The sequence below is a fragment of the Rhincodon typus genome, chromosome 25, assembly GCF_021869965.1.
Source record: "Rhincodon typus isolate 14 chromosome 25, sRhiTyp1.1, whole genome shotgun sequence".
Classification (NCBI taxonomy): domain Eukaryota; kingdom Metazoa; phylum Chordata; class Chondrichthyes; order Orectolobiformes; family Rhincodontidae; genus Rhincodon; species Rhincodon typus.
Genome location: NC_063356.1, coordinates 28,814,927 through 28,840,703, shown reverse-complemented (window position 1 = coordinate 28,840,703; position 25,777 = coordinate 28,814,927). Strand labels below are relative to the sequence as shown.

The window sequence follows — 25,777 nt, the reverse complement described above, 5'->3', positions numbered from 1 at the left end:
TAAATAGATACAGTAATTGTGTATTTTGACACACTTGTTTACCTACCATTCATGCGCTCACTGACCTACATTAGCCTACAGTACACCAAAGCCTTGATTTTAAAATTTTCAACTTTGTGTTTAAATCTCTGTATGTCTTGACCTTCCTATCTTTAATCTGCAAGAACTCTGTCCTCATCTAACTCTGGCCTCCTGTGCAACTTATACTCTCTTTGCCTCACCATTGACAATGGTATCTTCAGCTATAAAAGCCCTGAAGCACAGAATTTTCTTCTTAAAGGTCTCCATTTTCCCCTTAAATCTTTCTTTGGTTCTGTATCAGTTTTTGTCTGATGCTTCTGTGAAGGGATTTGGGACACTTCACTACATTAAATAAAGGTAACTTGTTGCCTATTGTCTATCCCATCTGATTGTGTGGAATGCAATTCAATCATTCCAACACTTACTTCAGACTCTCAACAGTTTCTTATTGTGCTGCTGCCATTGGTCTTTTTAGGTTTATAATCACTTGTAAGTGAAAAGATTATGCAATGGGATTTTTAAAATGACCCAAAGCAAACCAGAGTATTGACAGCTTGTATCTGCTGTCGTCGACAACTTGTGGAATGAACATGCATACTTGCATAGTAACTTGGATCGCACAATAGAGTGTGCTGTGCAAGTGTAACCAGTAATCCATGAAACATCTTTGTTTAGACATGGCTAGATTTGAAATAATTGAAAAATAGCCCATTTTCTTGGTGCGATGCTGAGAAGGTGACTAACTATGCAACATTAGGCTATTCTAAATAATTGTCAACACGTAACAATGTGTAACATAACTGAGTAAATTACAAACCACGTGGATGTTTCTATTTCTGTGATTTTTTTTCAAGAATTTAATCAGTATGATCTTCCTATGGAAACTGTCACCCATATAAGATGAGCATCCATGGTGGTTAGTCCAGCAATAACATCTTCATTCACATAGTGCTTTTAATGCAGTAAAACAACTCAACGTTCAGGTGGGCAGTTCTTTGAGAGTAAATATTTTTATTCTATTTGGATATTTTTAGTTGGAACAAAGTTTTAGAAAATTCAATCCAAAAGATTTAGACAGTGTGCTAGAATGTATCTCTTCCAATTTCTACATAAACTACATTGATATTTCAATTTAGTCATTGATTTAGTTGTGAAGTACAACAATTTTAATGAAAGTTCTGATGGTGTAATTATGTTGCTAATCCATTGGGTGTTTAATCATTTTACCTTGCAAAGTACTTTTAAAGTTACTATCTGATGATTTAATTTCATTTGCATACTGTCAGATTTGGGTAATCACCAACATCTTGATTGTATCTGGTCCTTGTCATTGACCTGTAAACTGTTTGTTTGTATTATTCTTTATCTAAATGCACTTGGCTTCAGAATGGTAAGGAAGCTAAATTACAATCATTATTAACTTCTCAGTTAGATCATATGTAGCAGAAATGGATATTCTTGCATATTAAAAAGTATTTATTTGTTTTTGCAGATTGGTGGATGACAGATGTGTGGTTGAGCCAGGGGCTGGAGATCTAGAAAATCCTCCCAAAAAATTTAGAGGTAAAGTTGTGTTGTCACATAACATTGCATGAAAAATAAAGATTGTGGGTTATGAGTAGATAAACAGGGCATAAGTAGACAGAGGCAAATTGATTTCTCTCTTTGGTAACCAAAGAGCTGAAACATTGATCTTAATCTTCTTGGACTTTGGGACTTGTGGCTCAGTGGTAGGTGATGTTCATTATTAAAGGAGCAAGTTGATGATCAATCTCATAGATATTAGTCTTCCACATGGATCAAGTAATACACACAGCACTTACGTCATTGTTCAGGCTAATGATCTAATTCAGGGGGTATCAAAGCTTTAATCTCAAATGCCTCCATGTGATTTTCTATTTGTTCTTCTCACAAAAGAGGGCGCTTGTTATAGTGAGACCTTCTGAGTCAATATTGTCACCTGCAGGATGCCATATACATCTGCTATTGGCCTTCCAGGTGGCAGAGATCATAGGTTTCAAAGATGCTGTTGAAAGATCCTAAGTGAGTTGCTACAGTGTGTCTTGTAGATCATGTCCACTGCTACCACTGGAGTGTTGGAGTGAATAAAGATGGTGGATTGGGTACAAATCAGTAGTGCTGCTTTGTCCTGGTTTGTGTTGAGCTTCTGGAGAATGTCATCGCAACAGCAGCCATCCAGACAATTGGACAATATTCCATTACACTCTTGACATGTGCCTTGTAGATGTTAGCAACTTTGGGAGGTTAGTTACTTGCCACAAAGTTTCTAGCCACTAATCTGTTCATGTATATACATATAACACAGGATAGAATTATGAAAGGTATTTAGGCAGATGTTACTAATGGGTAGGATTTAAACTGTATCTGCAAACGCTGTGTTTTCAACATTAGCTCCCTGTAGTTTGCTTTACACCATTCATTTTCAGTATTCAGGGTCACTATAGGATAGCAAGATTCGGCTTACAGTTTGTATTCAGTGCTGCTGTGCAAATTGATGACTTTGATAAATTAGCTTAGCTTATGCCTGTGGTAAAAGTGAACAACTTTCAACCTGATCCACTTTGCAAATTGACCTTTACATTTTTTACAACCAATAGTGGTTGAGTCTTTTCTTCTTTTGGTTGCTTGTTTCTTGTTCTTGTTAAACTAACTTTGCAAATAGAATTCCACTGTTTATGGTATAAAAATCCTATTCTCAGAGAATTAACCTGTTGTGTAACAATGATAAATGTGACAAATGTGCTTTGGCCAAGTCAAACACTTAGCTGTTCTTAACCTTCCATTTGTCACTCTGCATTGCTGGTTTTGAAGACCAGTTTCTTAAGCTTTTATAACAACCTAAGTATTCTGAAGCTTTCTAAAACCTTCTGGTATAGTTTTTAAAATTTCAATTCAAACTCAAGAGACCTAATTTTCTCCTACACCCGAACACCATCAATTTTACCCTTTGAACAACCAAAGTGATTGTTTCTGCTACATGAATTCCTTTGAGTTTGGCGTTCAATTTAGAGACATGTCAGGGTCTGTAAAGGCCTCATTTTAAAGAACAGGAAGACAAAGCTTTCACCTCAGTAACACCTTTCATGATCTTAGGATGTGCCAAACAGCTTAACAACCAATGGAGAACTTCAGATGAGTTAGGACTAATGTAATGAAAGACCAATATAAGTAGTTAAATAAAACCATGTCACCTGCCAGATGCTAAAATTTCCTTTCCTTTCAGCCTGCGATCATGAGAATGAGACTGTAGCCTAGAAAATAAGCCCCTCTGGCATATACTACTAATTATTGTTTACTGAGAAAGCATAATCAAGTAACCACATCTTTTTATGGCTCCTTGACCAATCTGAATCCTAGTATTAATACATTTTGTTCATCCAAGAATTCAGTAGTATGCTTTAAAAGAGAATTTTTCAGGTTAGCCTCCATATCATTTAATTCTATTCTACTCGCATCTCGACTTAAAATTGCAATTTAATTCATGATACTTAGAAAAATACTTTACAAATTCTGTTGCATTTCATTTATGGAAAAATTCCTTTCTTTTGCCGTTCACTAACTTTATTCATGTCCTGTATTCATCATTATCTCTCTGTAATTGCAGCAGCTCATATTCAAGTGCTTGTGTCCTTCATAAGACAAGATTGGTAATCAAAATTGCCACAGAACTGTGTTTGCAGTCATTCAAAAACTGACATATTTTACATTAGTACCATTACATAAATAGTGAATTTCCTGTTGTATTACTCACAGTGAGTCAGAGGATATGGAAACTCATAACTGGTAGCTTTCCTTGGTGCGGAGGTAAGATGGGGTGGAGAGGGAGGTAGGAGGATGCTTAGAAACATGGGAAAAGTAATTATGGCATCCTGTATATATTTTCCATCATGACAAAAAGCCTGTACAATTTTCTCCATGGGATTTAATGAGGAGGGTTTAGTGGCTGCATACTGTGTTTAGGAAGCCAAGAAAGTCTTTGTAGCAATTGGTCTATTGTTAAATCAGTAGAATTCTGGCATTAAATATTTAGAGGCTGGTGATAATGAAGATAAATCTATAGTATTCGGGTTTTGCTTTGCTATGCAGCATCTCCGGATGCATTTGCACTGTACATTAATGTTTGTGCAAAGTACTTTCAGCTTCATGACAAAGACATTCTGAGTATAAATCTGTGGTCAGGGCCTGGCCTGACTCTGGAGTGACATTCCTTGGAGGTTGATCTCACCTGCTGCTTTAGTTTAATACTCAAGGAGCAGAAATCCAGTGCAAGGCCAAATCTGATCTGCAATGTGCTCAGAGAGCATCTGACTTTAATTTTGTTTTCTTTTTCAGTAGGCAAGTGAGAATGTCTGCCTGCTGAACAATGTTGAAATTTTAAACTTTTCGTCAAGTTAAACAGGTTAGTTAAAGGGCCAACTAGGAGTCAAAAAGTGTACTCAGTTTCTATCTGACCAGACTGAATCTACTACTCTCGGGCAGCTAATCTGTTTATATGACCAGAGGAATGTAGGGAGAGAGTTCAGGCGTGGTCATGAATATTTGTAAGACACTGAATCACGCAGTTCCTGACAGAAATATTAATGTATAGTAAGACACCAAGCAGCAGTAAAAACGTGGAGGTCACATCCATAAAGGGTGACACCATATTGGGGATGAAGAACAAAGCACACAATGAAACATGTAAGAAAAGAGAAGAAAGCAAAATCTAAACTGAGAAAAGTGGGTGACTTCGAAACACAATGGTCATTTTTCGTTACTAAACATAAAATATGCAAGTGTTTTATTATATTTTGTTTTCTGACCTATTCAGTTCTTCTATAATGAAAAATTGCCCTCACAGGTGGTAATTTGATTTGTTATGTCAATTTTAATATTTACAACTATACTCCAATTTCCTTAACTTTTGTTTCTACCCCTTTACATTTGAGCTTTTCAAATACACCTCCAATTTATTTTCAAACGCTGTTGTCATACATACAACAAAAGTCAGTACTCCTTGTTCTAATCAACATCTGACAAAGAGATGTATTTATAGTTTTGCTTAAAGTCATTTAATGACTAGTTTAGGGTTCCATTGGCATTGAATTGTCAGGCAGCAGATGTCACTCGGTACTGTCTCTCAATTTTTTAATAATTTTTCAAGTCCCGGAGATTCCCACTCATCTTTGTTCAAGTGAAAGAAAACAGCTTTTTCAAGTCTTTCTTCAGAACTGGAAGTCTGTAATGCTTGGGTGTGTTTTAACTGACTATTTTTAAGTGATAAAATTCATTTGTAGGGTGGGGCAAAAATATTGTTACTGGTGAAAGGAGTTAGGAGGTATACTGAGTTGACTTTTCTAATTGTATTAATGTTTTGATTGCTGATTAGTAAATGAGAATGTCATGTCATGTGTGCTATGTCTGAAGGCGAGCTCTTGACTCATTGTCTCCTGATGCATCATCCTGAGCTGGTTTCCTGGCAGTAGTGTTCTGTCATCATCTTCCAATCTCAGGGGGAAGGGCTAGGAGACAAGTCTCAAGTCTATCTCAGATGAAATGGGGATTTGAACTTACATTGTTCGCATTAATTTGGAACAAAATTCTAGTATATCTTGTCAACTGACCTAAATAAATCCCTGTGTCCCCAGAAAAAGATAGAAGAGTGTTTAATGGAAGAGGCAGTGTTCATGGATGAAGTTTTGAAACTTAGGGCCTAGATGTTTCTACATTTCTAAATCAGTAAGTGCAACACTAGTGCAATGGACTCAATGTGAAAGCCACTAAGTACTTATTACATCAGACCTTTATTAGAACTAAGAAAAGGTTTGTTTGTTCTGGTACCAAGTAACAATGGATTGTATGTCAATGCTCATAAATCTTGACAATTTGTGAAAAGATGCATTGCAATCCAGTGATCAAAAATGATTGTGTATTCACAGTGACCTTTGGTTCAATGATATCAGAAGGAAGAAATAACCTGTGTGTTGTCCAGTTTTCTATCATTATCTTCATTCCTGATAGTGGCCATTTTTGTTATTTTCTGTCTACTCCCTTGCCTGAATTTTATTTTAATTCCCTAATGTCATATGGTCATTGCTGGCAAGTCAGCATTTTATTGTTTTTTTTAAATTTGTTCAGACATGAACATGCTTTTGGAACAATGCGATTTGAACACTGGCCTAGAGTTCGGGAAACTAGCACTGTGGCCAATATTTATTGCCCATCACCATTTGCCCTGAAGATAATGGTGCTGATCTGCCTTTCTGAACCACAACAGCCAACTTTAATATAGCTGACTGGTAATTAAGAGTAACCTAGTTAATGTGTTAGGTCTGACCTGTTAATTGGCTGAGCCATGCAAGATAGTGCTGGCAGGTGCATGTCCACCCCTGACTTTCCAGTCAGCAGTGGGGCCATCACCTCTGCACTCAGTTCTGACCTACATTTCTGAACAGTGAACCCTTTGGTTTCTCAGATGACAAAGGCTACGCATATCATCTTATTTTATTTGAACTCTCCAGATTCTTCAGAGTTTCTAGCTTACAGCCTAATTATTATCTTAATAAATAAAACAGAAATAATAAAACTTGGGTCACTTTTTGCAACAATTTTAAAGTGCTGGAACGAGTCATCTAGCATTGTCTACACCTACCAGCCTTGCCTTTCACCCTAACAGGAACATACTGTCTCTGGACTCTTGTTATCTCATTTTTGAAGGCTTCCCATTTTCCAGCTGTCCCTTTACCTGCAAATATCTGCCCCCAGTCGACTATTGAAAGTTTTTGCCTAATACTGTAAATATTGGCCTTCCTCCAATTTAGAAATTTAACATTTTAGGTCCAGTCTATCCTTTTACAACACTATTTTAAAATTAATGGAATTATGGTTACTGGCCCCAAAGTGCTCCCCCACTGACACCTCAGTCACCTGCCCTGCCTTATTTCCCAAGAGTACATCAAGTTTTGCTCCTTCTCTAGTTTGTACATCCGCATACTGGATCAAAAAATTTTTCTTGTACACACTTAACAAATTCCTCTCCATTCAAGTCCTTAACACTTTGGCAGTCCCAGTCTATGATTGGAAAGTTAAAAATCCCCTACCATTACCACTATATTAATTTTACAGATTACTGAGATCTCCTTACAAATTTGCTTCCCAATTTCCTGCTGACTATTGGGCGGCCTATAGTACAATCTCAATCAGGTGATCATCTTGTTCTTATTTCTCAGTTCCACCCAAATAACTTCCCTGGATGTATTTCCAGGAATAAACTCCATAAGTACAGCCATAACGTTATCCCTAATCAAAAATGCTGGATGACTAGAGAAATTGAGGTTTTGGTCAATAAAAAGAAGGAAGCAAATGTCAGGTATATACAGTAGGGATTGAGTGAATCCCTAGAAGAGTATAAAGGCAGTAGAAGGCTGTAGTAAGGGTGGCATGGTGGCTTGGTGGCTTGGTGACTTAGTGGTTAGCGCTGCTGCCTCACAGGGCCAGAGACCTGGGTTTGATGCCAGCCTTGGGTGACTGTCTGTTTGGAGTTTGCACCTTCTCCTCATGTCTGCGTAGGTTTCTGCTGTGTGCTCCAGTTTCTTCTTACAGTTCTAAGATATGCAGGCTCGGTGAATTGGCCATGCTAAATTGTCCATAGTGTTCAGGAATGTGTAGGTTAGATGTGTTAGCGAAGGGAAATGCGGGGTCACAGGCAAAGGGTAGGGTAATGTGTCTGGATGGGATGCTGTTCAGAGGGTCGGTGTGGTCTTGTTGGGTCGAATAGCCTGTTTCCACACAGTAGGGATTCTATTCTATGAGCTATACTCCAGAGGGGGAAAAGGGGACATGAGATAGCTTTAGCAAATAGTGTTAAGGAAAATCCAAAGGACTTCTACAAATACGTTAAGGACAAACGAGTAGCCAGAGAGAGAATAGGGGCCCTTAAAGGTCAGCAAGGCTGCCTGTGTGTGGAACCACAGGAGATGGGGGAGATACATCATTGTTTACAGTGGAGAAGGAAATGGAAGCTAGAGAATTTGGGAAAATAAACAGCAACATCTTGAAAAATGTTCATATTACAGAGGAGGAGGTGCTGGATATCTTAAGAAACATAAAGGTAGATAAATTCTCAGGACTTGACCAAGTGTACCCTAGAACTTTGTGGGAAGCTAGGGAAGTGATTGCTCAGTCCCTTGCTGAGTTATTTGTATCATTGATAGCCACAGGTGAGGTGCCAGAAGATTGGAGTTTGGCTAATGTGATACCACTACTTAGGAAAGATGGTAAGAAAAAGTCAGGGAGCTATAGACTGGTGAGCCTGACATCGATGGTGGGCAGTTTGTTGGAGGGGATCCTGAGGGACAGGATTTGCATGTATTTGGAAAGGCAAGGACTGATTAAGGATAGTCAACATGGCTTTAAGTGTGGGAAATCATGTCTCATTAACTTGAGTCTCTTGAAGAAGTAATGAAGAGGATTGACGAAGGCAGAGCAGTGGACGTGATCTATATGGACTTCAGTAAGGTGTTTTGTATTGTAGACTCGTTCGCAAGGTTAGATCACATGGAATACAGGGAGAACTAGCCATTTGGATACAGATCTGGCTCAATGGTGGAAGACAGAGGGTGGTGGTGGATGGTTGCTTTTCAGACTGGAGGCCTGTGACCAGTGGTGTTCCACAAGGATCTGTGTTGGGTCCACTGCTTTTTATCATTTATATAAATGATTTGAATGTGAACATAGGAGGTATGTTTAGTAAGATGGCAGATAACACCAAAATTGGAGGGATAGTGGACAGTGAAGAAGATTATCTCAGAGAACAAAGGGACCTTGATCAGATAGGCTAACGGGCTGAGGAGTGGCAGATGGAGTTTAATTTGGATAAATGTGATGTGCTGCATTTTGGAAAGGCAAATCAGGACCTTAATGGTAAGGTCTTGGGGAGTGCTGCTGAACAGAGACCTTGGAGTGCAGGTTCATAGTTCTTTGAAAGTGGTGTTGCAGGTAGACAGGACGGTGAAGAAGGTGTTTCGTATGCTGGCCTTTATTGGTCACTGCATGAGTATAGGAGTTGGGAGGTCATGTTGTAGCTATGCAGGATATTGGTTAGGCCACTTTTGGAATACTGTGTGCAATTCTGGTCTCCCTGCTATAGGAAGGATGTTATGAAACTTGAAAGGGTTCAGAAAAGGTTTACAAGGGTGTTAAAATTGTTTCACAGATAGTAGGAACTGCAGATGCTGGAGAATCTGAGATAACAAGGTGTAGAGCTGGATGAACACAGCAGGCCAAGCAGCATCAGAGGAGCAGGAAAGCTGACGTTTTGGGCCTAGACCCTTCTTCAGAAATACAAGGGTGTTGTCAGGGTTGGAGGGTTTGAGCTACAGGAAGAGGCTGAATAGGCTAGGGCTATTTTCTGTGGAGCGTTTGAGGCTACGGGTGACCTTAGAAGTTTATAAAATCATGAGTGGCATGGATATGGCAAATAGCCAGGGATAGGGGAGTCTAGAAATAGAGGGTATAGGGTTAAGGTGAGGGGAAAAGATTTAAACAGGATCTAAGGGGCAACATTTTACACAGAGCGTGGTGAGTGTATGGAAAGTTCTGCCAGAGGAAGTGGTGGAGGATAGTACAATTACAACATTTAAAGGACATCTGGATGGAATCGTGAATAGGAAAGGTTTAGAGGGATATAGGCCAAACGCTGGCAAATGGGATTAGATTAATTTATGATTTCTGGTCGGCATAGACGAGATGGAACAAAGGGTCTGTTTCCATTCTGTACAGGTCAATTGAACTGCAATTTCAACAACTGAAATATCATTATTCATGGAATAGAATTTCAAAAAAATGTGCACACTGTTAAATAATTATTGAAGTCAACATTTTAGCCTCTGAAGCCCGCAAACTATTTTAAATCACCTCCTTATATCATTTGTACTGTGAGTTTCCTATGGGGCCAAATGATAAAAAGCTCTTTAAATTTGTCCACAAGGTCATATAAAATATAAAAATAGCATCTCTGAAATGTTGTAAATGCTGTTTTCCCTATGCTTTTTTATTTTAACCGTTTAATAGCATGCAAAGTTTTGCTACAATTTTCTGCTGGTAATACTACATTTGGAGTTCTGTGTACAGTTTGGCCTTCTCACGTAAGAAAGAACATAATTTCACTCACAGCAGTTTAGAGAAGGACCACTTGATTGATTGCTGAGATAAAGGGGTTATCTTGTGAGGGAAGGTTGGACGGGACTAACCTGTACCAGTTGGAATTTAGAAGAGTGAGGTACGATCATTTTGAAATTATTTAAGATCCCTAGAGCACGTGAGGGAATGCTGAGACAAAGACTAGAAAGAGAAGGCACCATTTTAAAAAGAAGGGGTTCCCTGATTAGATGGACTTGAAGATAATTTTATTTTTTATCTCAGAAGGTTGTTCGTCTGTGGAACACTTCCCCAGAGAGCAGTGAATGCAATGTCACTGAATATATTTAAGGCTCAGTTGGATAGATTCTTGATTGAGAAAGAGTGGGGTGGGGGGTGGGGTGGGGTTGGTGGGAAGATAGATTTAAAGCCATATTAGGTCAACCATGAACATATCAAATGATGGAGGAGGCCCAAGGGGCCAATTGGTCTATTCCTGCTCTTAGCCTGTAAGCATGTTTGTGTGCAATGGTAAATCTTTATGAAACTTTAAAAATTTTTGGACTGCATGTAGTAGGGAGGTAGACAGTGGTGAGGTTACAATGATTCATTAGAATACTACAAGTTCTGAGTAAGTACAAGCATGTGACAATACAGTGTGGACAACACAGCAGGTCAGGCAGCATCAGAGGAGCACGAAAGTCAACTTTTCGGGTTTACACTCTTCATCAGGACTGAGGAGGGGGAAGAGACCTGGGAAATAAATAGATAGAGGAGGGGTGGGGCTGGGTGGAGGGTAGGTGGGGTGGTGATAGTTGGATGCAGGTAGGGGGTATTGGGAACTGGTCAGTGGGAAGGGTGGAGCAGATAGGTGGTGACGAAGATGGACAGGTAGTGTCAAGTCAAGGAGGCGGGGATGAGAGGGAGGGTCGGATATGGGATGAGGCTGGGATGAGAGTGTCGGTGGACTGGTATTGGTTGGGTATGTGGGAGAGGAAGAAGTGGAGGGCTTTTAAGCCATCTACATGGTGGATACAAGTGTACAGGGACTGGATGTCCATAGTGAAAATGAGGTGCTGGGGGCCGGGGAATTGAAAGTCTTGGAGGAGGTGGAGGGTGTGGGTAGTGTCCCGAATGTAGTTGGGGAGTTCCTGGACTGGGGGTAAAAGGTAAGTGGAGATGAGTTCAGTGGGGCAGGAGCAGGCAGAGACAATGGGTCAACCAGGGCATTCAGTCAGGCTTGTGGATTTTGGGAAGGAGATGGAAACAGATAGTGCAGGGTTGGGGAACAATGAGGTTGGATGCTGTGCGTGGGAGGTCTCCTGATGTGATGAGGTTATTGACGGTCTGGGAGATGATGGTTTGGTGAGCAGACGTGGGGTCATAATCAAGGGGGTGGTTCTTACAAACTAAAGAGCTGGCTATGGGCACCCGTATGGGTCCAAGCTATGCCTGCCTCTTCATAGGATATGTGGAACAGCCCCTCTTCTGCTCTTACACTGGCACCATCCTTCACCTCTTCTTCCGCTACATTGATGACTATATTGGCGCTGCGTCATGGTCCCATGAGGAGCTGAAAAGTTCATCAACTTTATGAACACCTTTCACTCCAAACTCAAACTCACCTGGACCATCTCCAATACCTCCCTCCCCTTCCTGGACCTCTCCGTCTCCATCTCCATAACTGTCTCAGCACCAACGTCTATTTCAAACCCACCAACTCCCGGACTACACTTCCTCCCACCCACCTTCCTGCAAGAATGTGATCCCTTACTCCCAATTCCTCCACCTCTGCTGCACCTGCTCCCAAGATGGATTGTTTCACTCCCGGACATCCCAGATGTTCTCCTACTTCAAGGACTGCAACGTACCCACTTCCATTGATCCACAATGCCCTCAACCATATCTCTTGCATTTCCCACACTTCTGTCCTCAAACCCCCTACCCCCAACAAAAAGAAGAACAGAATCCCCCTGGTCTTCACATACCACCCCACCAATGATCCAGCGCATTATTCCCCCCCACATCTACCACCTGCAATCTGACCCTACCACTAAAGAAATATTTTCCTCCCCACCCCTATCTGCCTTTCATAGGGACCGCTCACTCTGTGACCCTCTTGTCCATTCCACACTCCCCACCAACCCCACCATACCCAGCACCTTTCCCTGCAATCGCAGGAAGTGCTACACCTGCCCATACACCTCCCCCTCACCTCCATCCAAGGTCCAAGACAAACTTTCCAAACCCAACAGGGACTCACCTGTATATCCTCCAACTCAGTCTACTGTATCCATTGTTCCCGATGTGGCCTCCTCTACATCGGTGAGACCAAATGCCAACTCAGTGACCGATTTCGTCAAGCATCTCCACGTTGTACACTATAATCAGCAACACCTTCAGGTTGCCAACCACTTTTTAACTCCCCCTCCCACTCCCTTTGGTGACATGTCCATCCTGGGCCTCCCCCAGTGCTACAATGACACCACACGCAAACTGGAGGAGCAACACCTCATATTCTGCTTCGGGAGCCTACAGTCCGATGGCCTCAACATAAGAGTTCAACAGTTTCAAAATCTCCCCATTTCCAGACTCATTTCGTATCTAATCCTCCCTCTCATCCCCACCTCCTTGACCTGACACTACCTGTCCATCTTCCTCCGCATCCGCCCCATCCTTCCCATTGACCAATTCCACTACCCTCTACCTGCATCCACTTATCACCACCCCACCTACCTTCCGCCCAGACCTACTCCTCCTCTCTCGATTTATTTACCAGCTCCCTTGCCCCTCCCCAGTCCTGATGAAGGATGTAGACCCAAAATGTTGACTTTCCTGCTCCTCTGATGCTGCCTAACCTGCTGTGTTCCTCCAGTTCCACATTGCATTGACTCTGACTCTGGCATTTGCAGTTCATGCCTTCTACAAGCATGTGATATTTTTTCATTGGAACAGGAAGGAGTAATGTGTAATTTGATAGAACTGTTTAAAGTGATGGGGACAGAAGAGATCAAAACAGATTATGACAAGCAATTGAATCTTGAAAGAGGTACCATCGAAATGAGATTAAACAAGAGATTTAGACCAGGATTTTTGAGAACATTTTGATGCAAAGGATGTGGAATGTGTTAGTCATGTTTGGGATTGAAGCATACAGTATATTAATATTTAAGAATAGCTTAGATGCATTGTTAAAGGATATGAAGAGTATTGTATGCAGTTTTTGTTTCCTTATTTGGGGAAACATGTTCTGGCTATGGAGTGAAAACAATAAAGGTTTATCTGACTAATTCCTGGATGGCAGGACTGATATATGAAGCGAGACTGAATTGCTTAGGAATAAATTCACTGACATTTGGAAGAATGGGAGGGGGGATCTCTCAGAAACCGATAAAATTTTAACTGGACCTGACAAGGCAAACATAGGAAGGATGTTCCATATGACGGGGGAGTCCAGAACCAAGGGTCAAAGTCTAAAGATACAGGGTAGGCTACTTCGGACTGAGATGAGGAAAAATCTCTTCATGCAGAGAGTGGTGAGCCTGTGGATTTCTCTGATAAGAAAGTGGTTGAGACCAAACATTGAGTGTTTTCAAAAGGAGTTAGATATGTTTCTGAGGGCTAAAGGTGTCAGAGGGTATAGGGATCAAGCAGGATCAGGGTACTGAGTTGGATGATCAGCCATGACCACATTGAATAGTGGACCAGGCTTGAAGGGCTAAATTGCCTACTCCTGCTCCTATTTTCTATGTTTTCAAGGCTCTCATTGTCAAGCTAGGGGTCAGCAATCACCTGGGGCTGGAGTTTTGGTCCCACTGGTGATAGATCCAGAAGGTATGTAGTTTTACAGAATCACAGAATGCTTACAGCGCAGAATGAGGCCATTTGGGTCATTGTGTGTACACTGGCTTTCTGAATATTTTAACAGTGCCTCTTTCCTGTCTATTTCCTGTAACGCTGCACATTTTCTCTTTATTTTCTCTTTTTATCATCCAATGCCCTCTTGAATGCCTCAGTTGAACCTGCCAACAATAATTGCAGATGAATAGTCTAATTGTAGTCATTGATAGCAAGAGTATTAATATTTATTATCTTCATCATTTGGACAAGCTTTGTGTTCTTTTAACTCATGCTAAATGATCGATATAGGATCAGCATCTTTTAAATTGGCCGTGTCTTTGGTGAATGGTGAAGCAATGGTGCTCGCATTTGACCTCAGGGAGAGCTAAACAGAAAGATCCAATGATCTCTGCAGCATGGATTTTTCATTTTCAGTGTTAGTTTGAATCTCATGTCAAGTCAAAGGATTGCCCAGGCAGACATGCAAGTATCTCTGTAACATCAAAGTCTAAACTCCCCTGGTGCACCCCTCGCTGGGGTCTGCCAGGTCTCCAGACTTGCCTTAGCTTCAGGTTCCATGCACTTTGTGTCCAGGGACTGCTTGTAGTCCCAGCAGTTGTCATTATTCCATCCTGGCACTGCTGGGGCTATTGAGCACATAGGCTAATCAGATTGACTGGCAGTTCTCCTTGCTGGGACTTCCTGTCCCTGAAGTGTGGAAATCCCAATCTCAACGAAGACAAACTGCTTCCAGCATATTATTAGTGTGAGGCAGTTGCATTTTGATAGATTTGGTGCCAACAGCCTTTTCCATTAGATTGTGAGTAATCTTTTCCCCTCCACCCTCATTCCCAAAACAAAAATTCAGTTACAAAATTCATTTAACAAGATGTAAATTTTTTCAGGTGTTTTGACCATGCAACTGATGTTGTGAAAGAGTAGATAGAATCTGTCACATCTAATTGTTTGCAGTCTGTGGAGACTTCAACCTCTGGAAAACTGTAGCATCATGGGCAGCAATTTCTGAATTCCCAATGAGTCATAGAGTAATACAGCATAGAAATAGACCCATCGGTCCAACCAGTCCATGCTAACCATAATCCCAAACTAATCTAGTCCCACCTGCCTGTGCTTGGCCCATATCCTTACAACATTTCTTATTTTTTTACTTATCTAAATGTCTTTTAAACATTGTAATTGTACCCACATCCACCACTTCCTGTGGGAGTTCATTCCACACATGAACCACTCTCTGTGTAAAATAAAATGTTCAGTTCTGCATTGTGCAGACTCCAGAATTTGCTGTCCATTTCAGAGAATAAATGATGGCAACTGCTAACAGTTCCACTGCCATTACCACAACAACATTCAAACAATTTATTTTATCATCATCCTGGTAGATCTAAAGGATGTTACCTAGAGAACATTGGTGGAAATGCTGAGTGCCTGGTGATGCCTTCTCACCACTCACCTAAGACAAGACCAATTTAAAAGATGCTATTACATTCTTATTACTTAGGTAGAGTTAAAAGAACATAAATACCATTAAGTATTCCAGGACTGGGGATGAAGAGTAGGGACGTGAAGCCAAGGATGTACAAAATTTTGCAGATACATCCAATCCTCCATCAAAGATATAGGCTGAAGGTACTGTTAAGGTGATATTGAATAGCTTCATTAATATTTGCATTCTTTTGTTGATAATTTCCATGGCATACAAAGGGTTACACACTACTTGGAAGCCAATGGCAGAAATCTAGTCCCAAATGCACTCACAAAAGTTACATTCACATGTTTATGACACTGGTATAGCTGCAAATCCCTATAAAATTATTTAATGTGGAATCATTTATGATATCCCAGGTGAGTACAGAGTTAGCTATTGTTCCATCATCTGCAAGGATGTGCGCTCCTAGGCAATGCTGTTAGATTCTTCTTGCCTATTTGCAGAGATCAAGAAGTAACTTAAGTAAAAACTATAGACTGCTGACTTCAGGTCACACCTTCAGGCAGTGTTTGCATAACAAGATAAGATGTGATGCTCCTGTAGTTGTATGAATGTTTGCATCTAACTGAGTGCAGATTGGATCAGGATGGTAGTACGAGGGGAGTTCTGAATTTCCTTTCCTTTGTCCTTTTAATGTTCTTCAATAGCCAAATTGTCTTGGGTGGCTTTCTTACATAGCAGCAAGAGATTGTGATTTCTGGCTGTCCTCCAGTTTCGGCTTATTCCTTTGTATTATTTGCCATCTTGGACTCAAGGAACAGTCTTAAAATATTGAAGTATAAGGACAATTTAGAGACAGACACCTACCTATCCTGCAGACTTCCTCTGTGACTGTAGCTGCTCATGCAGCTAGGTTGTGTCAATAACAATTGCTGCCAGAAACATTTACAAAGCAATAGTGTGCCAAAGCTGTTAGCTGTAAGTGTGTCTGTTCCTGAATTCTATGTGCTCAATATTAAGTTCACCTCATTGCTGAACCTTGTTATCAACTCCTGCCAGGTATGCTGCACTTGTGTCTGCTGGATGGTGTACATTATAAGCAAACGCATTTGAAGGAACAATGACTTACAATGCTCCTGCTCATCATATCACCGTCCCCTCAAATCATTCTACATCATGTGGAGTTTGGTTGCTGTCCTGTTGCCAGCACTTGTCCAGCATTAATCTCCTTTGCGTCACTTCCACATTAGTTTTGTTATCCACTGATTTTTGGCAGCAACCACTCCTGGTCCTCACAACCACTGGTCAGGGTGCCAATTATTTTTAACTCCTAATAAAGCCATTTACCTATACAGTTGCACATTCATTTAAGTACTAACTACAGCTGCTTAAGAGCTGCAGTTGCACCAAATGTTTAATCCCTGGCACAACTCATACTTGGGATTTGCTCTGCATATTTAATACATCCTAGGAAAAGATGAAATTTTTAAAAAATGGTTAAGTGCAAAGTTTGTAGAACACAGGTCCTTGGGGCCAAATAGAAACTCTGGTTCATAACTTGAAAAAATAGAAATTCTCCTTAAAATATCAGTGATTATATTGCAGAAGAGCTTCATTAAAAAATACTGGAAAGTTCAGTCTATCTGTGATAATCACATGCTGGCATCAGTTGTGTTGGGTATTTGGATATGAATTTACATGTGTCCAAAATAAACATTTAAACTGACATCCTGTATCCAGTAATATTCCCATTGTAAACTCTGTACAGCCAATAAGTAGATAGCTTTATGGCAAACCCATTGGTTCTCCAGAGCTGTGCAAATACAATTTTGTACCTCAAATCACTCAATGAGTAAATACATCGGGAAGAATTCATATATGAACAATACCAGGAAACCATGGTTTGAATTAGATATGTATCCTTACGGTTATTGCAGCAGTTGAGTTCCATTCCAACCGTTTGCTGCAGTGTGTGGCATGTGAATGGCTCATTTGTGTGACATGTTTGAATCTTGTAAGGTTGGACTGAAGTTGTCATGCTGTCCAAATTGCAATAAATATTGCACGTTGGTACATTGTCTTGGAGACTGTAAAAAGAGTGGAATACAAATAGCTGAATTGCCATGTGTGCCTTAAAATCATTTATGAAGTTGCTGTCCAGGATCATTGCAAATGAATACAATGGTCAAGAGGTAGCTCTCTTAATTCATGGAGGGGAAACTCCTGTTACTGCAAAGAGACTTTGTAAAATATTGTTCCTCAGATGATATTAATCTGACATTCTTTTCCTCGATTATTTTTCCCTTCCTGTGTGTAGATGGCTATTATTTTCACGTGAGCTGACTCAGGCTATTAGACAATGGGCTTATAGCAGACAAATCAGGTTCTACCTCACATTGACAGTTACTAGTATGTGTCAATTGAATACAATCATGAATAGAAACCAAGGTTACCATTTTTACTGCCCTGTGAAAGTTAATTTAAAATAAATTTCCTTTCTTTTTGGATGCTTTTCTCCTAGACCCAAATGAACTTGTGTATTAAAAGGAACCAAAATAATGAAGCTTTCTTGAATTAACAAGAAAAGTGTATTTATTAATTATTAAATGTGAGAGAATCGAGTATGCAGAGAAATAAGTTCTGAGTCCAACAAGCCTGAGTGAGATGCTCTTCGGAGGGTCCATGCAGACTTGATGAGCCGAATGGCCTCTAGTTGCATTGTACAGATTCTATGATTCTCTAATTTAATGGTTGTACTCAAAGGAGTGGTCCTACAGCCTTCTACTCCACACACTAGTGTGTCCAGTGAGTAACACACAGACTAGCGTTGCAGTCAGTTTTTATCCCTTTTATTGTATATTCCAAGAGGATAAAATAAATATCTCAGCACAAAGTGGGCTTTCTGCTGGAAGAGGGCAGGTCAGTCCCCTTATTATCATTTCTTGTTAAGTCTTTCCTCTGTGAATTTTCCTCCAGGCAATCATTGAATTGACATCCACAGTTTTTCCTTCTGTAGCAGTCTTCATTTTTATGAAAACTTATTTTGGAATTAAAAGTAAAAAATGTTCACAAATACTTTGGGGTGCTGATCCAATGTTGTAACAGCATTTAAGACAATGATAATCAAAGATAGCAGATGTGATGTATGAGTTAGAAGAAGGATGGAGACAGCCAAAGTAATTTAGTGAAGATGAATGATACGTTGATATGAAGAAGACTTAAGCTTGTAACAAAGCAAAAACTCTACATGCTACATTATATCCACTTTCCTGTATGACTCAGAAACTTAGTTAATAAGATCTGTAGATGGAAATAGATCTGTGAAATGTGGTTGCTAATGTGTATGTGGAAAATTCACACATCAGAAGATAAATGAAGATATCTTTTCAATTGTAAGAACACAAGAACTCTAAAAGTGACATCTAGAAAACAGGAGGTCATTACTTTGGCAACTTAATCAGAGTCAGAAAGCTACAGAGACCATTCTGAAGGGCAAAATGGAAGGCAGCAGAAAGAGGTGTCAAACTAGGGATAGTTTGATGGTGGATCTCGAAGCAGGGTTGTAGATGAGCTCTAGTGGATGTGAGAGATGGTGCGGTATTAACGAGTGTGGGATACAAATCAGCAGTTGTCCTGGCAGAGTCACAACTGGTACTGCCCACATTGTCTGTGATATGTTTAGAAATAAAGAAAGAACATGCATTTATGATGTCTTTTCTGACCTTAGGATGTCCCAAAATGCTTTACAGCCAATGAATATTTTTGAACTTTTGGATTTTTTTATTGGCCAGAGGGAAGGTTTTTTAGTGGAGATCCCCAAGGTTCAGTGTTTGGTCCCTTGCTGTCCTTAATATATTAATCATCTAGACTGTTAGATATAGGTGCAATTTCAACATTTGCAAGTGATACAAAATTTAGAAGCAGTGTAAATTGTGAGAAAGATAGTGTAGATCTTCAAAAGGTTATAGACAGCTTAGTGGAATTAGCAGATAGGTGGCAGATGATTTTCAATGTAAAGAAGAGTGAGGTGATGCATTTGGGTAGAAAGAATATGTGGAAACAAAATAAGTAAGAGGGTAGAATTCTAAAGGACATACAGGAGTAGAGAGATCTGGCACAAGTTAAAGATTTTAGAGCAGGTTGAGAACAGTTAATAAAGCATGCAGTATCTTTGGCTTTAACAAGAGGGCCACAGGATACAAAAGCAAAATGGTTATGTTGAATAAGATACTAGTTTGGCCTCAGCTGGAGTATTGTGTCCAGTTCCAGGTGCTGCATTGCAGGAAGAATGCTTGGGCTTTGGAGAAAGTGCACAATGGGTTTACGAGCGTGGTACTAGGTAAGAGGAATTTCAATGGGAAGATAAATTGGAGAAGTTAGGACTGTTTTTCTTGGAGAAGCAAAAGCACAGGTGAGATCTGATTGAAGTGTTCAAAATTGTGAAAAGAATGGACAAAGTAGAATATGGAGAAATTTTTCTAATCATGAAAGAATGGAGAATGAAAGGGCATAGATTTAAAGTAATTAGCAAAAAAGCAAATGTGACGTGAGGCAAAGCTTTTTCAAACAAATGGTTAAGGTCTGGAATGCACCACCCAAGACTGTGGGAGAGGCAAGTTCAATGAAGGCACTCAAATGAGAATTAGATGATTAGTTTGAAAAGGAACAATGTGCAGTGTTATGAAGAGAAAGCCGGAGAACAGCACTGAGTGAGATGCTTGCTGCAGAGCCGCACGGACATACATGATGGACAAAGGACCTGGTCCAGGGCTGTAATGATTCTGTAACTCTGAAGTGTAGCCACCATATTTGGTGGGACCATAGTTTACATTGGTTATAATGTGTTGAAGAATAAAAGAGATGTGGTAAGATACATGGCTATAAAGAAATCACTTATAAACAGTATAATTACAAGACAGGCCAATTGAGTTTATTTCCCCTGCAATACTGCAAATGGCACAAACGTCGGGTTGCATTTCCTAGTTTACCATCGAAGGCTGGAGGGTAATAGAATAGTCATAGAATCATATAGTACAGAAACAGGCCCTTCAGCCCACCGTGTCTAAACTGTCCAACCAACACCAAACTACACTAATCCTATTTACTTGCATTTAGTCCTTAACATTTAGCCCTGGCATTTTAAGTACTCATCCAGAGGTTTCTTAAATTTTGTGACAGTAGCTGCCTCCATCACCCTCTCAGGCAGCACATTTCATATTTCTACCATTCTCTGGGTGAAAAAATATCTTTCTCAGATCTCCTGTAAACCAGTTGCTGTGCACCTTAAACTTATGCCCTCTTGTCTTGGACATGTCTGCCATGGGGAAGAGATTATAGAGTCACAGAGTCACACAGCATGGAAACAGACCATACGGGGGGATCCCCTCTAACCATAATCCCAAATTGAACTAGTGCCACCTGCCTTTGCTTGACCCATATCCCTGTAAACTTTTCTTATTCATGTGCTTATCTAAATGTGTTTTAAATATTGTAACTGTGCCCGCATCCACCACTTCCTTTGGAAATTCATCCCACACATGAACCACTCTTCGTGTAAAAAAGGAAAAGCCCTCGTGTCTTTTTAAAATTTTCTTCTGTCATCTTAAGTATATGCCCCCTAGCCTTGAAATCCCCCATCTGAGGGAAAAGATATCTTCCATTCACTTTATCAATACCCCTCATGATTTTATAAACATCTATAAGGTCACTTCTAAACCTCCTACGCGCTAATAAAAAAAGTTGCAGCCTATCCAGCCTTTCCTCATAACTCAAACTTGCCATTCCTGGCAATATCCTGGTAAATCTCTTCTGAAGATTCTCATTATGTACTCTGTTTGTGCCTCTCATAAGTTTGTATTCCTCTATCAGAATACACCCCTCATCCTCCTCTGCTCCTGAGAGAAAAAAACCTAGTCTATCTAGTCTTGCCTCATAACTGAAACTTTCTATCCCAGGCAATACCTTGGTGAATCTCCTCTGTACCCTCTCTAGTGTAATCATGTCTTTATGATAGTGTGGCAACCAGAACTGCACACAGTATTCCATCTGTGGCCTAACCAATGTTTTATAAAGTTGTATTAAGACTTTCTTGTTCCTTTAATTTACATGCCAGCTAATGAAAGCATGTAACCTGCATCCCTTCTTCACCTCCCTGTCTACCTGTGCTGATACTTTCAGGGATCTGTGGACTTGTGCACCAAGGTCCCTTTGTTCGTCACTACTCCCGTGGGACCTACCATTCAATGTGTATGTCCTTCCCTTATTAGATCTCCCAAAATGCATCACCCCACACTCATCGAGATTAAATTCCATCTGCCATTGCTCTGCCCAATTTACCAGCTGACCAATATCAGACTGTAATCTGAAACTATCTTCCTCATAACCAACAACACCACCAATTTTCATGTCATCTGCAAACTTAATAATTATACTTTCTTCCTTCACATCCAAGTTGTCAATGTAAATAACAAATAGCAAGAGACCCAGCACCAAATCCTATGATATATCACTGGTCACAGTCTTCCAATTATAGCAACAGCCCTCCACCATCACCCTTTGCCCCCTATTTATAAGTCAGTTTTGGATCCAGTTTGCCAGCTTGCCTTGGATCCCATGGGTCTTACCTTTTGGACCACCCTTCCATGTGGGACCTTGTTAAAGGCCTTACTAAAGCCCATGTAAACCACATCAACTGCACTTCCCTCATCAATATATTTAGTCACCCTTTCAAATCCGTCTCACAAGATATTCGTCTAACAAATCTGTGTTGACTATCACTGATCTATCCCTTTCTTTCCATCTGTTGATTAATCCTGTTCTTCAGAACTCTTCTGACCGTAGTATATTCCTTCAATGCTTGTGTGTCGCTGTCTAACTGAGTGAACTTGTCTTCATTGCATTCCAGTAGTCGCCAGGGTCTCCTGCATTGACTTCTCTTTCTATCTCTGCATTCATCCGGGTGTTTATTGAGGATCTATCTTGTGCCCATTCCTATTGCACTTTTCATTGACCTGTTGTCCCTCAGTGGCATTATCTGAAAACACACAGTTCGGTTCCATATCAATGTTGATGACACCCAGTCCCATCGCACTATCTCAAACACTCCATTGCCTTTGTGTTGCCAAACTGCTTCTGTGACATCCAATCTTAGAAGATTCAGAGTTTCCTTGAATAAATTATTGAAATGACTGAAATCATTTGCCAAAATTTTCTGGACCAACTCTTACAGTGAGGTACTTCGTCTCCTGCAAGAATAAGAACCACTTTCTATGCCACAACCACAAACATTGTTCCCTAATCATCAATTCTAGCACCCTCCCTGACCACTATCTTAGGTTGAATCAGAGACATCACAACTTCAGTGAGGTCGGTGACCTTGAATTGACACCACCAAACCCACACTAGCACTTTCACTTCTGTAATAACCTGTCCTCACTCCACCTTGGCCCAATTGCTGCTGAAAACTGTATCCATCCTTTTTTCTGCCTACAACAATTTTAGTATTCCCTTGGCGAGCTACCCATCTTCTACACTTCATAAATTTGAGTTGGACTTGAAAGGGACAGTTTTTACACACTCAACTCTAACCAACTGTGTTCATTCTACTCTACATTCCAAGTTAATACACATGACACTATTATTCAATCATATTCATATTCTAATATCCAATCAAATAATTTGCTACTGACTGTAAGTAAAGTCATCATAGGACCATAGGGCTGATCTCTCATTCGAAAGGAATGACTGGCAGTGGTTTAACCTGAGGGTCGCCATGCCTCAGGCAAGACGGAGAGTCCTTCATGGTAATTTGAGCTGATGGAAGGATTAAACCCACAGTATTGGCTTCACTTGACAGTGCAAACCAGCCATCCAGCAGATTGAGTGAATTGATCCCTTGACTGTAAATACCTACCATGTGATTATCAAAACTCTTTACTTTCCTTTTACCCCCTCTGTGACCAGAATCCTGCTGCCTAAATTCTAATTCACACTGTCACATTTCCGAACAGCTCTATGCTTCCAGACCTAAATTTGGACCCAATACATCAATGCTGTGATGTAAGGTTTCTCATCCCTGTGTTCAAATTGCTCCATGGCCATTCTCCTCCCTTTCTTTGTAATGTCTTCCAGTCCTACAAATATTCTAGTGTGTCTCCAGTTGTAACCTCTAATATATCCCTATGTCCTCAGTTCTGAGGAAGGGTCACCGGACCCGAAACGTTTACTCTGATTTTTCTTCACAGATGCTGTCAGACCTGCTGTGCTTTTCTGGCAACTTCTGTTTTTGTTCCTGATTTACAGCATCTGCAGTTCTTTTGGTTTTTATTTAGTAATTAACTCACTGCCACATCTCTTCTAGGTATGCTCACCTTGAAGAAGTTCTGCTCCTCTCCAACGGGATTTCCGTTCCCATCTTTCTTCTTGCCCTCCAACATTAATTTCACTGTCAGTCCTGGTGCTTGACCGGGTATTTGCTAAAACTCGTTTCCACTGCCCTATCACATTCTTCAGTGACTGCGTCTGGCTAGACTCACCCCGTGTGGACTCCAACTGAAGTTTCATCCATCGTGCTTTGAATCTTCCCAGTTCTGAGGGAAGGTTCGCCGGACCTGAAACATTAACTCTGATTTTTCTTCACAGGTACTGCCAGACCTGCTGAGCTTTTCCAGCAACTTCTGTTTTTGTTCCTTCTCCTCACATTTGTTGGCAGTTGCTTTAGACAACTAAGCTCTAAATTCTGCAATTCTTTCCCTAAAGCTCTCCAGTTTTGTGTCTCTCTTTGTTCTTCAAATACACGCCTTCAAACCTACACTTTGACAAAATGTCATGTTTGTTGGTTCTTTGTTAGTTTTGTTTGATAACTCTCCTGAAAGCTTCCTTGTTTTGTTTTATTAAGGTTGATATACAAATCAAATTTATTGTTGTAAGTATCTAGCAATCTACACTGATGCTATCACTTTTAGGGAGATGGCATTATTGTTGGCCAGTTAAACCAATGTGAAAAAGGCAACATTATTTCATGGTACTTCTTAAAGTAGCTTGTTCAACCTAGCAGATGTATATAGCATATGCATGTTGTATTCAATTTAAATGGGTTTTAATCTATTACATCAGTTGCCATTTCTCTCTGTTTGAGAGATGCAGATTGGGTTGAAAGAGTTCATTGGTCAGTTTGACAGCATGCATGCTGAACACATTGTACGGATGACCAATGTGCCATTTTTAAAATCTTCTCCCTCATACCTCCCTGATGCGTCACAAAAGCCATGTCCATTTGGCTGTTAAGGTTCTGTACGTGAGGAATATGTGGATTGTGGATAACTTAATTAGAAATAATTTTGATGTATTGAAATACCCATTTTAAAAACTGAACAATCATAAAAATGACAAAGCAATTCTGCTGTTTGGCGTTGGCCGTAAGCTTTTATTTAGGAGCGTTGTTTCTGTTTTACATTGTTGATTTTATTGCTGTCTTTTTGGATGCAGTATCAGCAGGTTCTGCAATTTTATAGGTTAACATATATTCTTGAATGGGTAACATTGGCTGCACATAGTGGGCTGAAATCCATGGTACACATTGTCAGGTTTTCCCTTAGATGAAATAATTAGTGAACATTGACCAAAATCACTGAGAGACTTCTGTAAAAGCTCAACCCCATTGCCTGTGACCTTCTATTTCTTTTTTCTTTTTCTCTGTCCCCAAGCCCACTAACGCATGAGGCAGACTAAACATATGGATCTGTCTATTTTCATTGGTAGTTTTTCCTGAAACAAGTCACTAGCCTGTCACTAAGACACTGTAGTTTGAGCAGTGCCTCACAACATCAAGCACATGGCTGACCAGGAATCCCTTCCGGTCTTATTGACTGCTCTGGGCATACTGGTTGATAATCAACCCGTTTGGTCACTTTATAAACTCATCTACTGTAGTCATCAATTCTTGGAGAGAAACACAAAACAATATTTGTTCACAATATCAACATATTGGCAGTGTGACTACAACTTAACTCCAGAGATGAGATAAGCTTGACCGCAGGCCAGCTTTTGACATTAAGGAGCCCTAACAAAACTGGCAACACTGGGAATCAGGAAAAACTGCAGTTTGGAGTTGTACCTAGCATAAAGGAAGATATTTGTGATTCTTGGAGATCAGTCATCTCAGCACTAGAAGATCACTGCAGGAATTCCTCAGGATAGCCCAATCATTTCAGCTTTTTCATAAATGATCCTCTCTCCATCATAAGGTCCGAACTGGAGATATATGCTGATGATTGCATAATGCTCAGCACCATTCATGACTCTGCAGATATTGAAGCCGTCCATGTCCAAATG

At 40.3% G+C, this 25,777-nt stretch overlaps 1 protein-coding gene across 2 annotated transcripts in view; it reads left to right on the top strand.

Annotated features, from left to right (window-relative positions):
• The window catches only part of itpr3 (inositol 1,4,5-trisphosphate receptor, type 3), a 252,756-nt gene that overhangs the window by 13,847 nt on the left and 213,132 nt on the right, over positions 1-25,777 (top strand). For both annotated transcript variants that reach the window (XM_048612294.1, XM_048612293.1), the window contains exon 2: positions 1,514-1,584. In XM_048612294.1, coding sequence (XP_048468251.1) covers positions 1,514-1,584 — 71 coding nt within the window. The remainder of the gene's footprint in view (positions 1-1,513; positions 1,585-25,777) is intronic.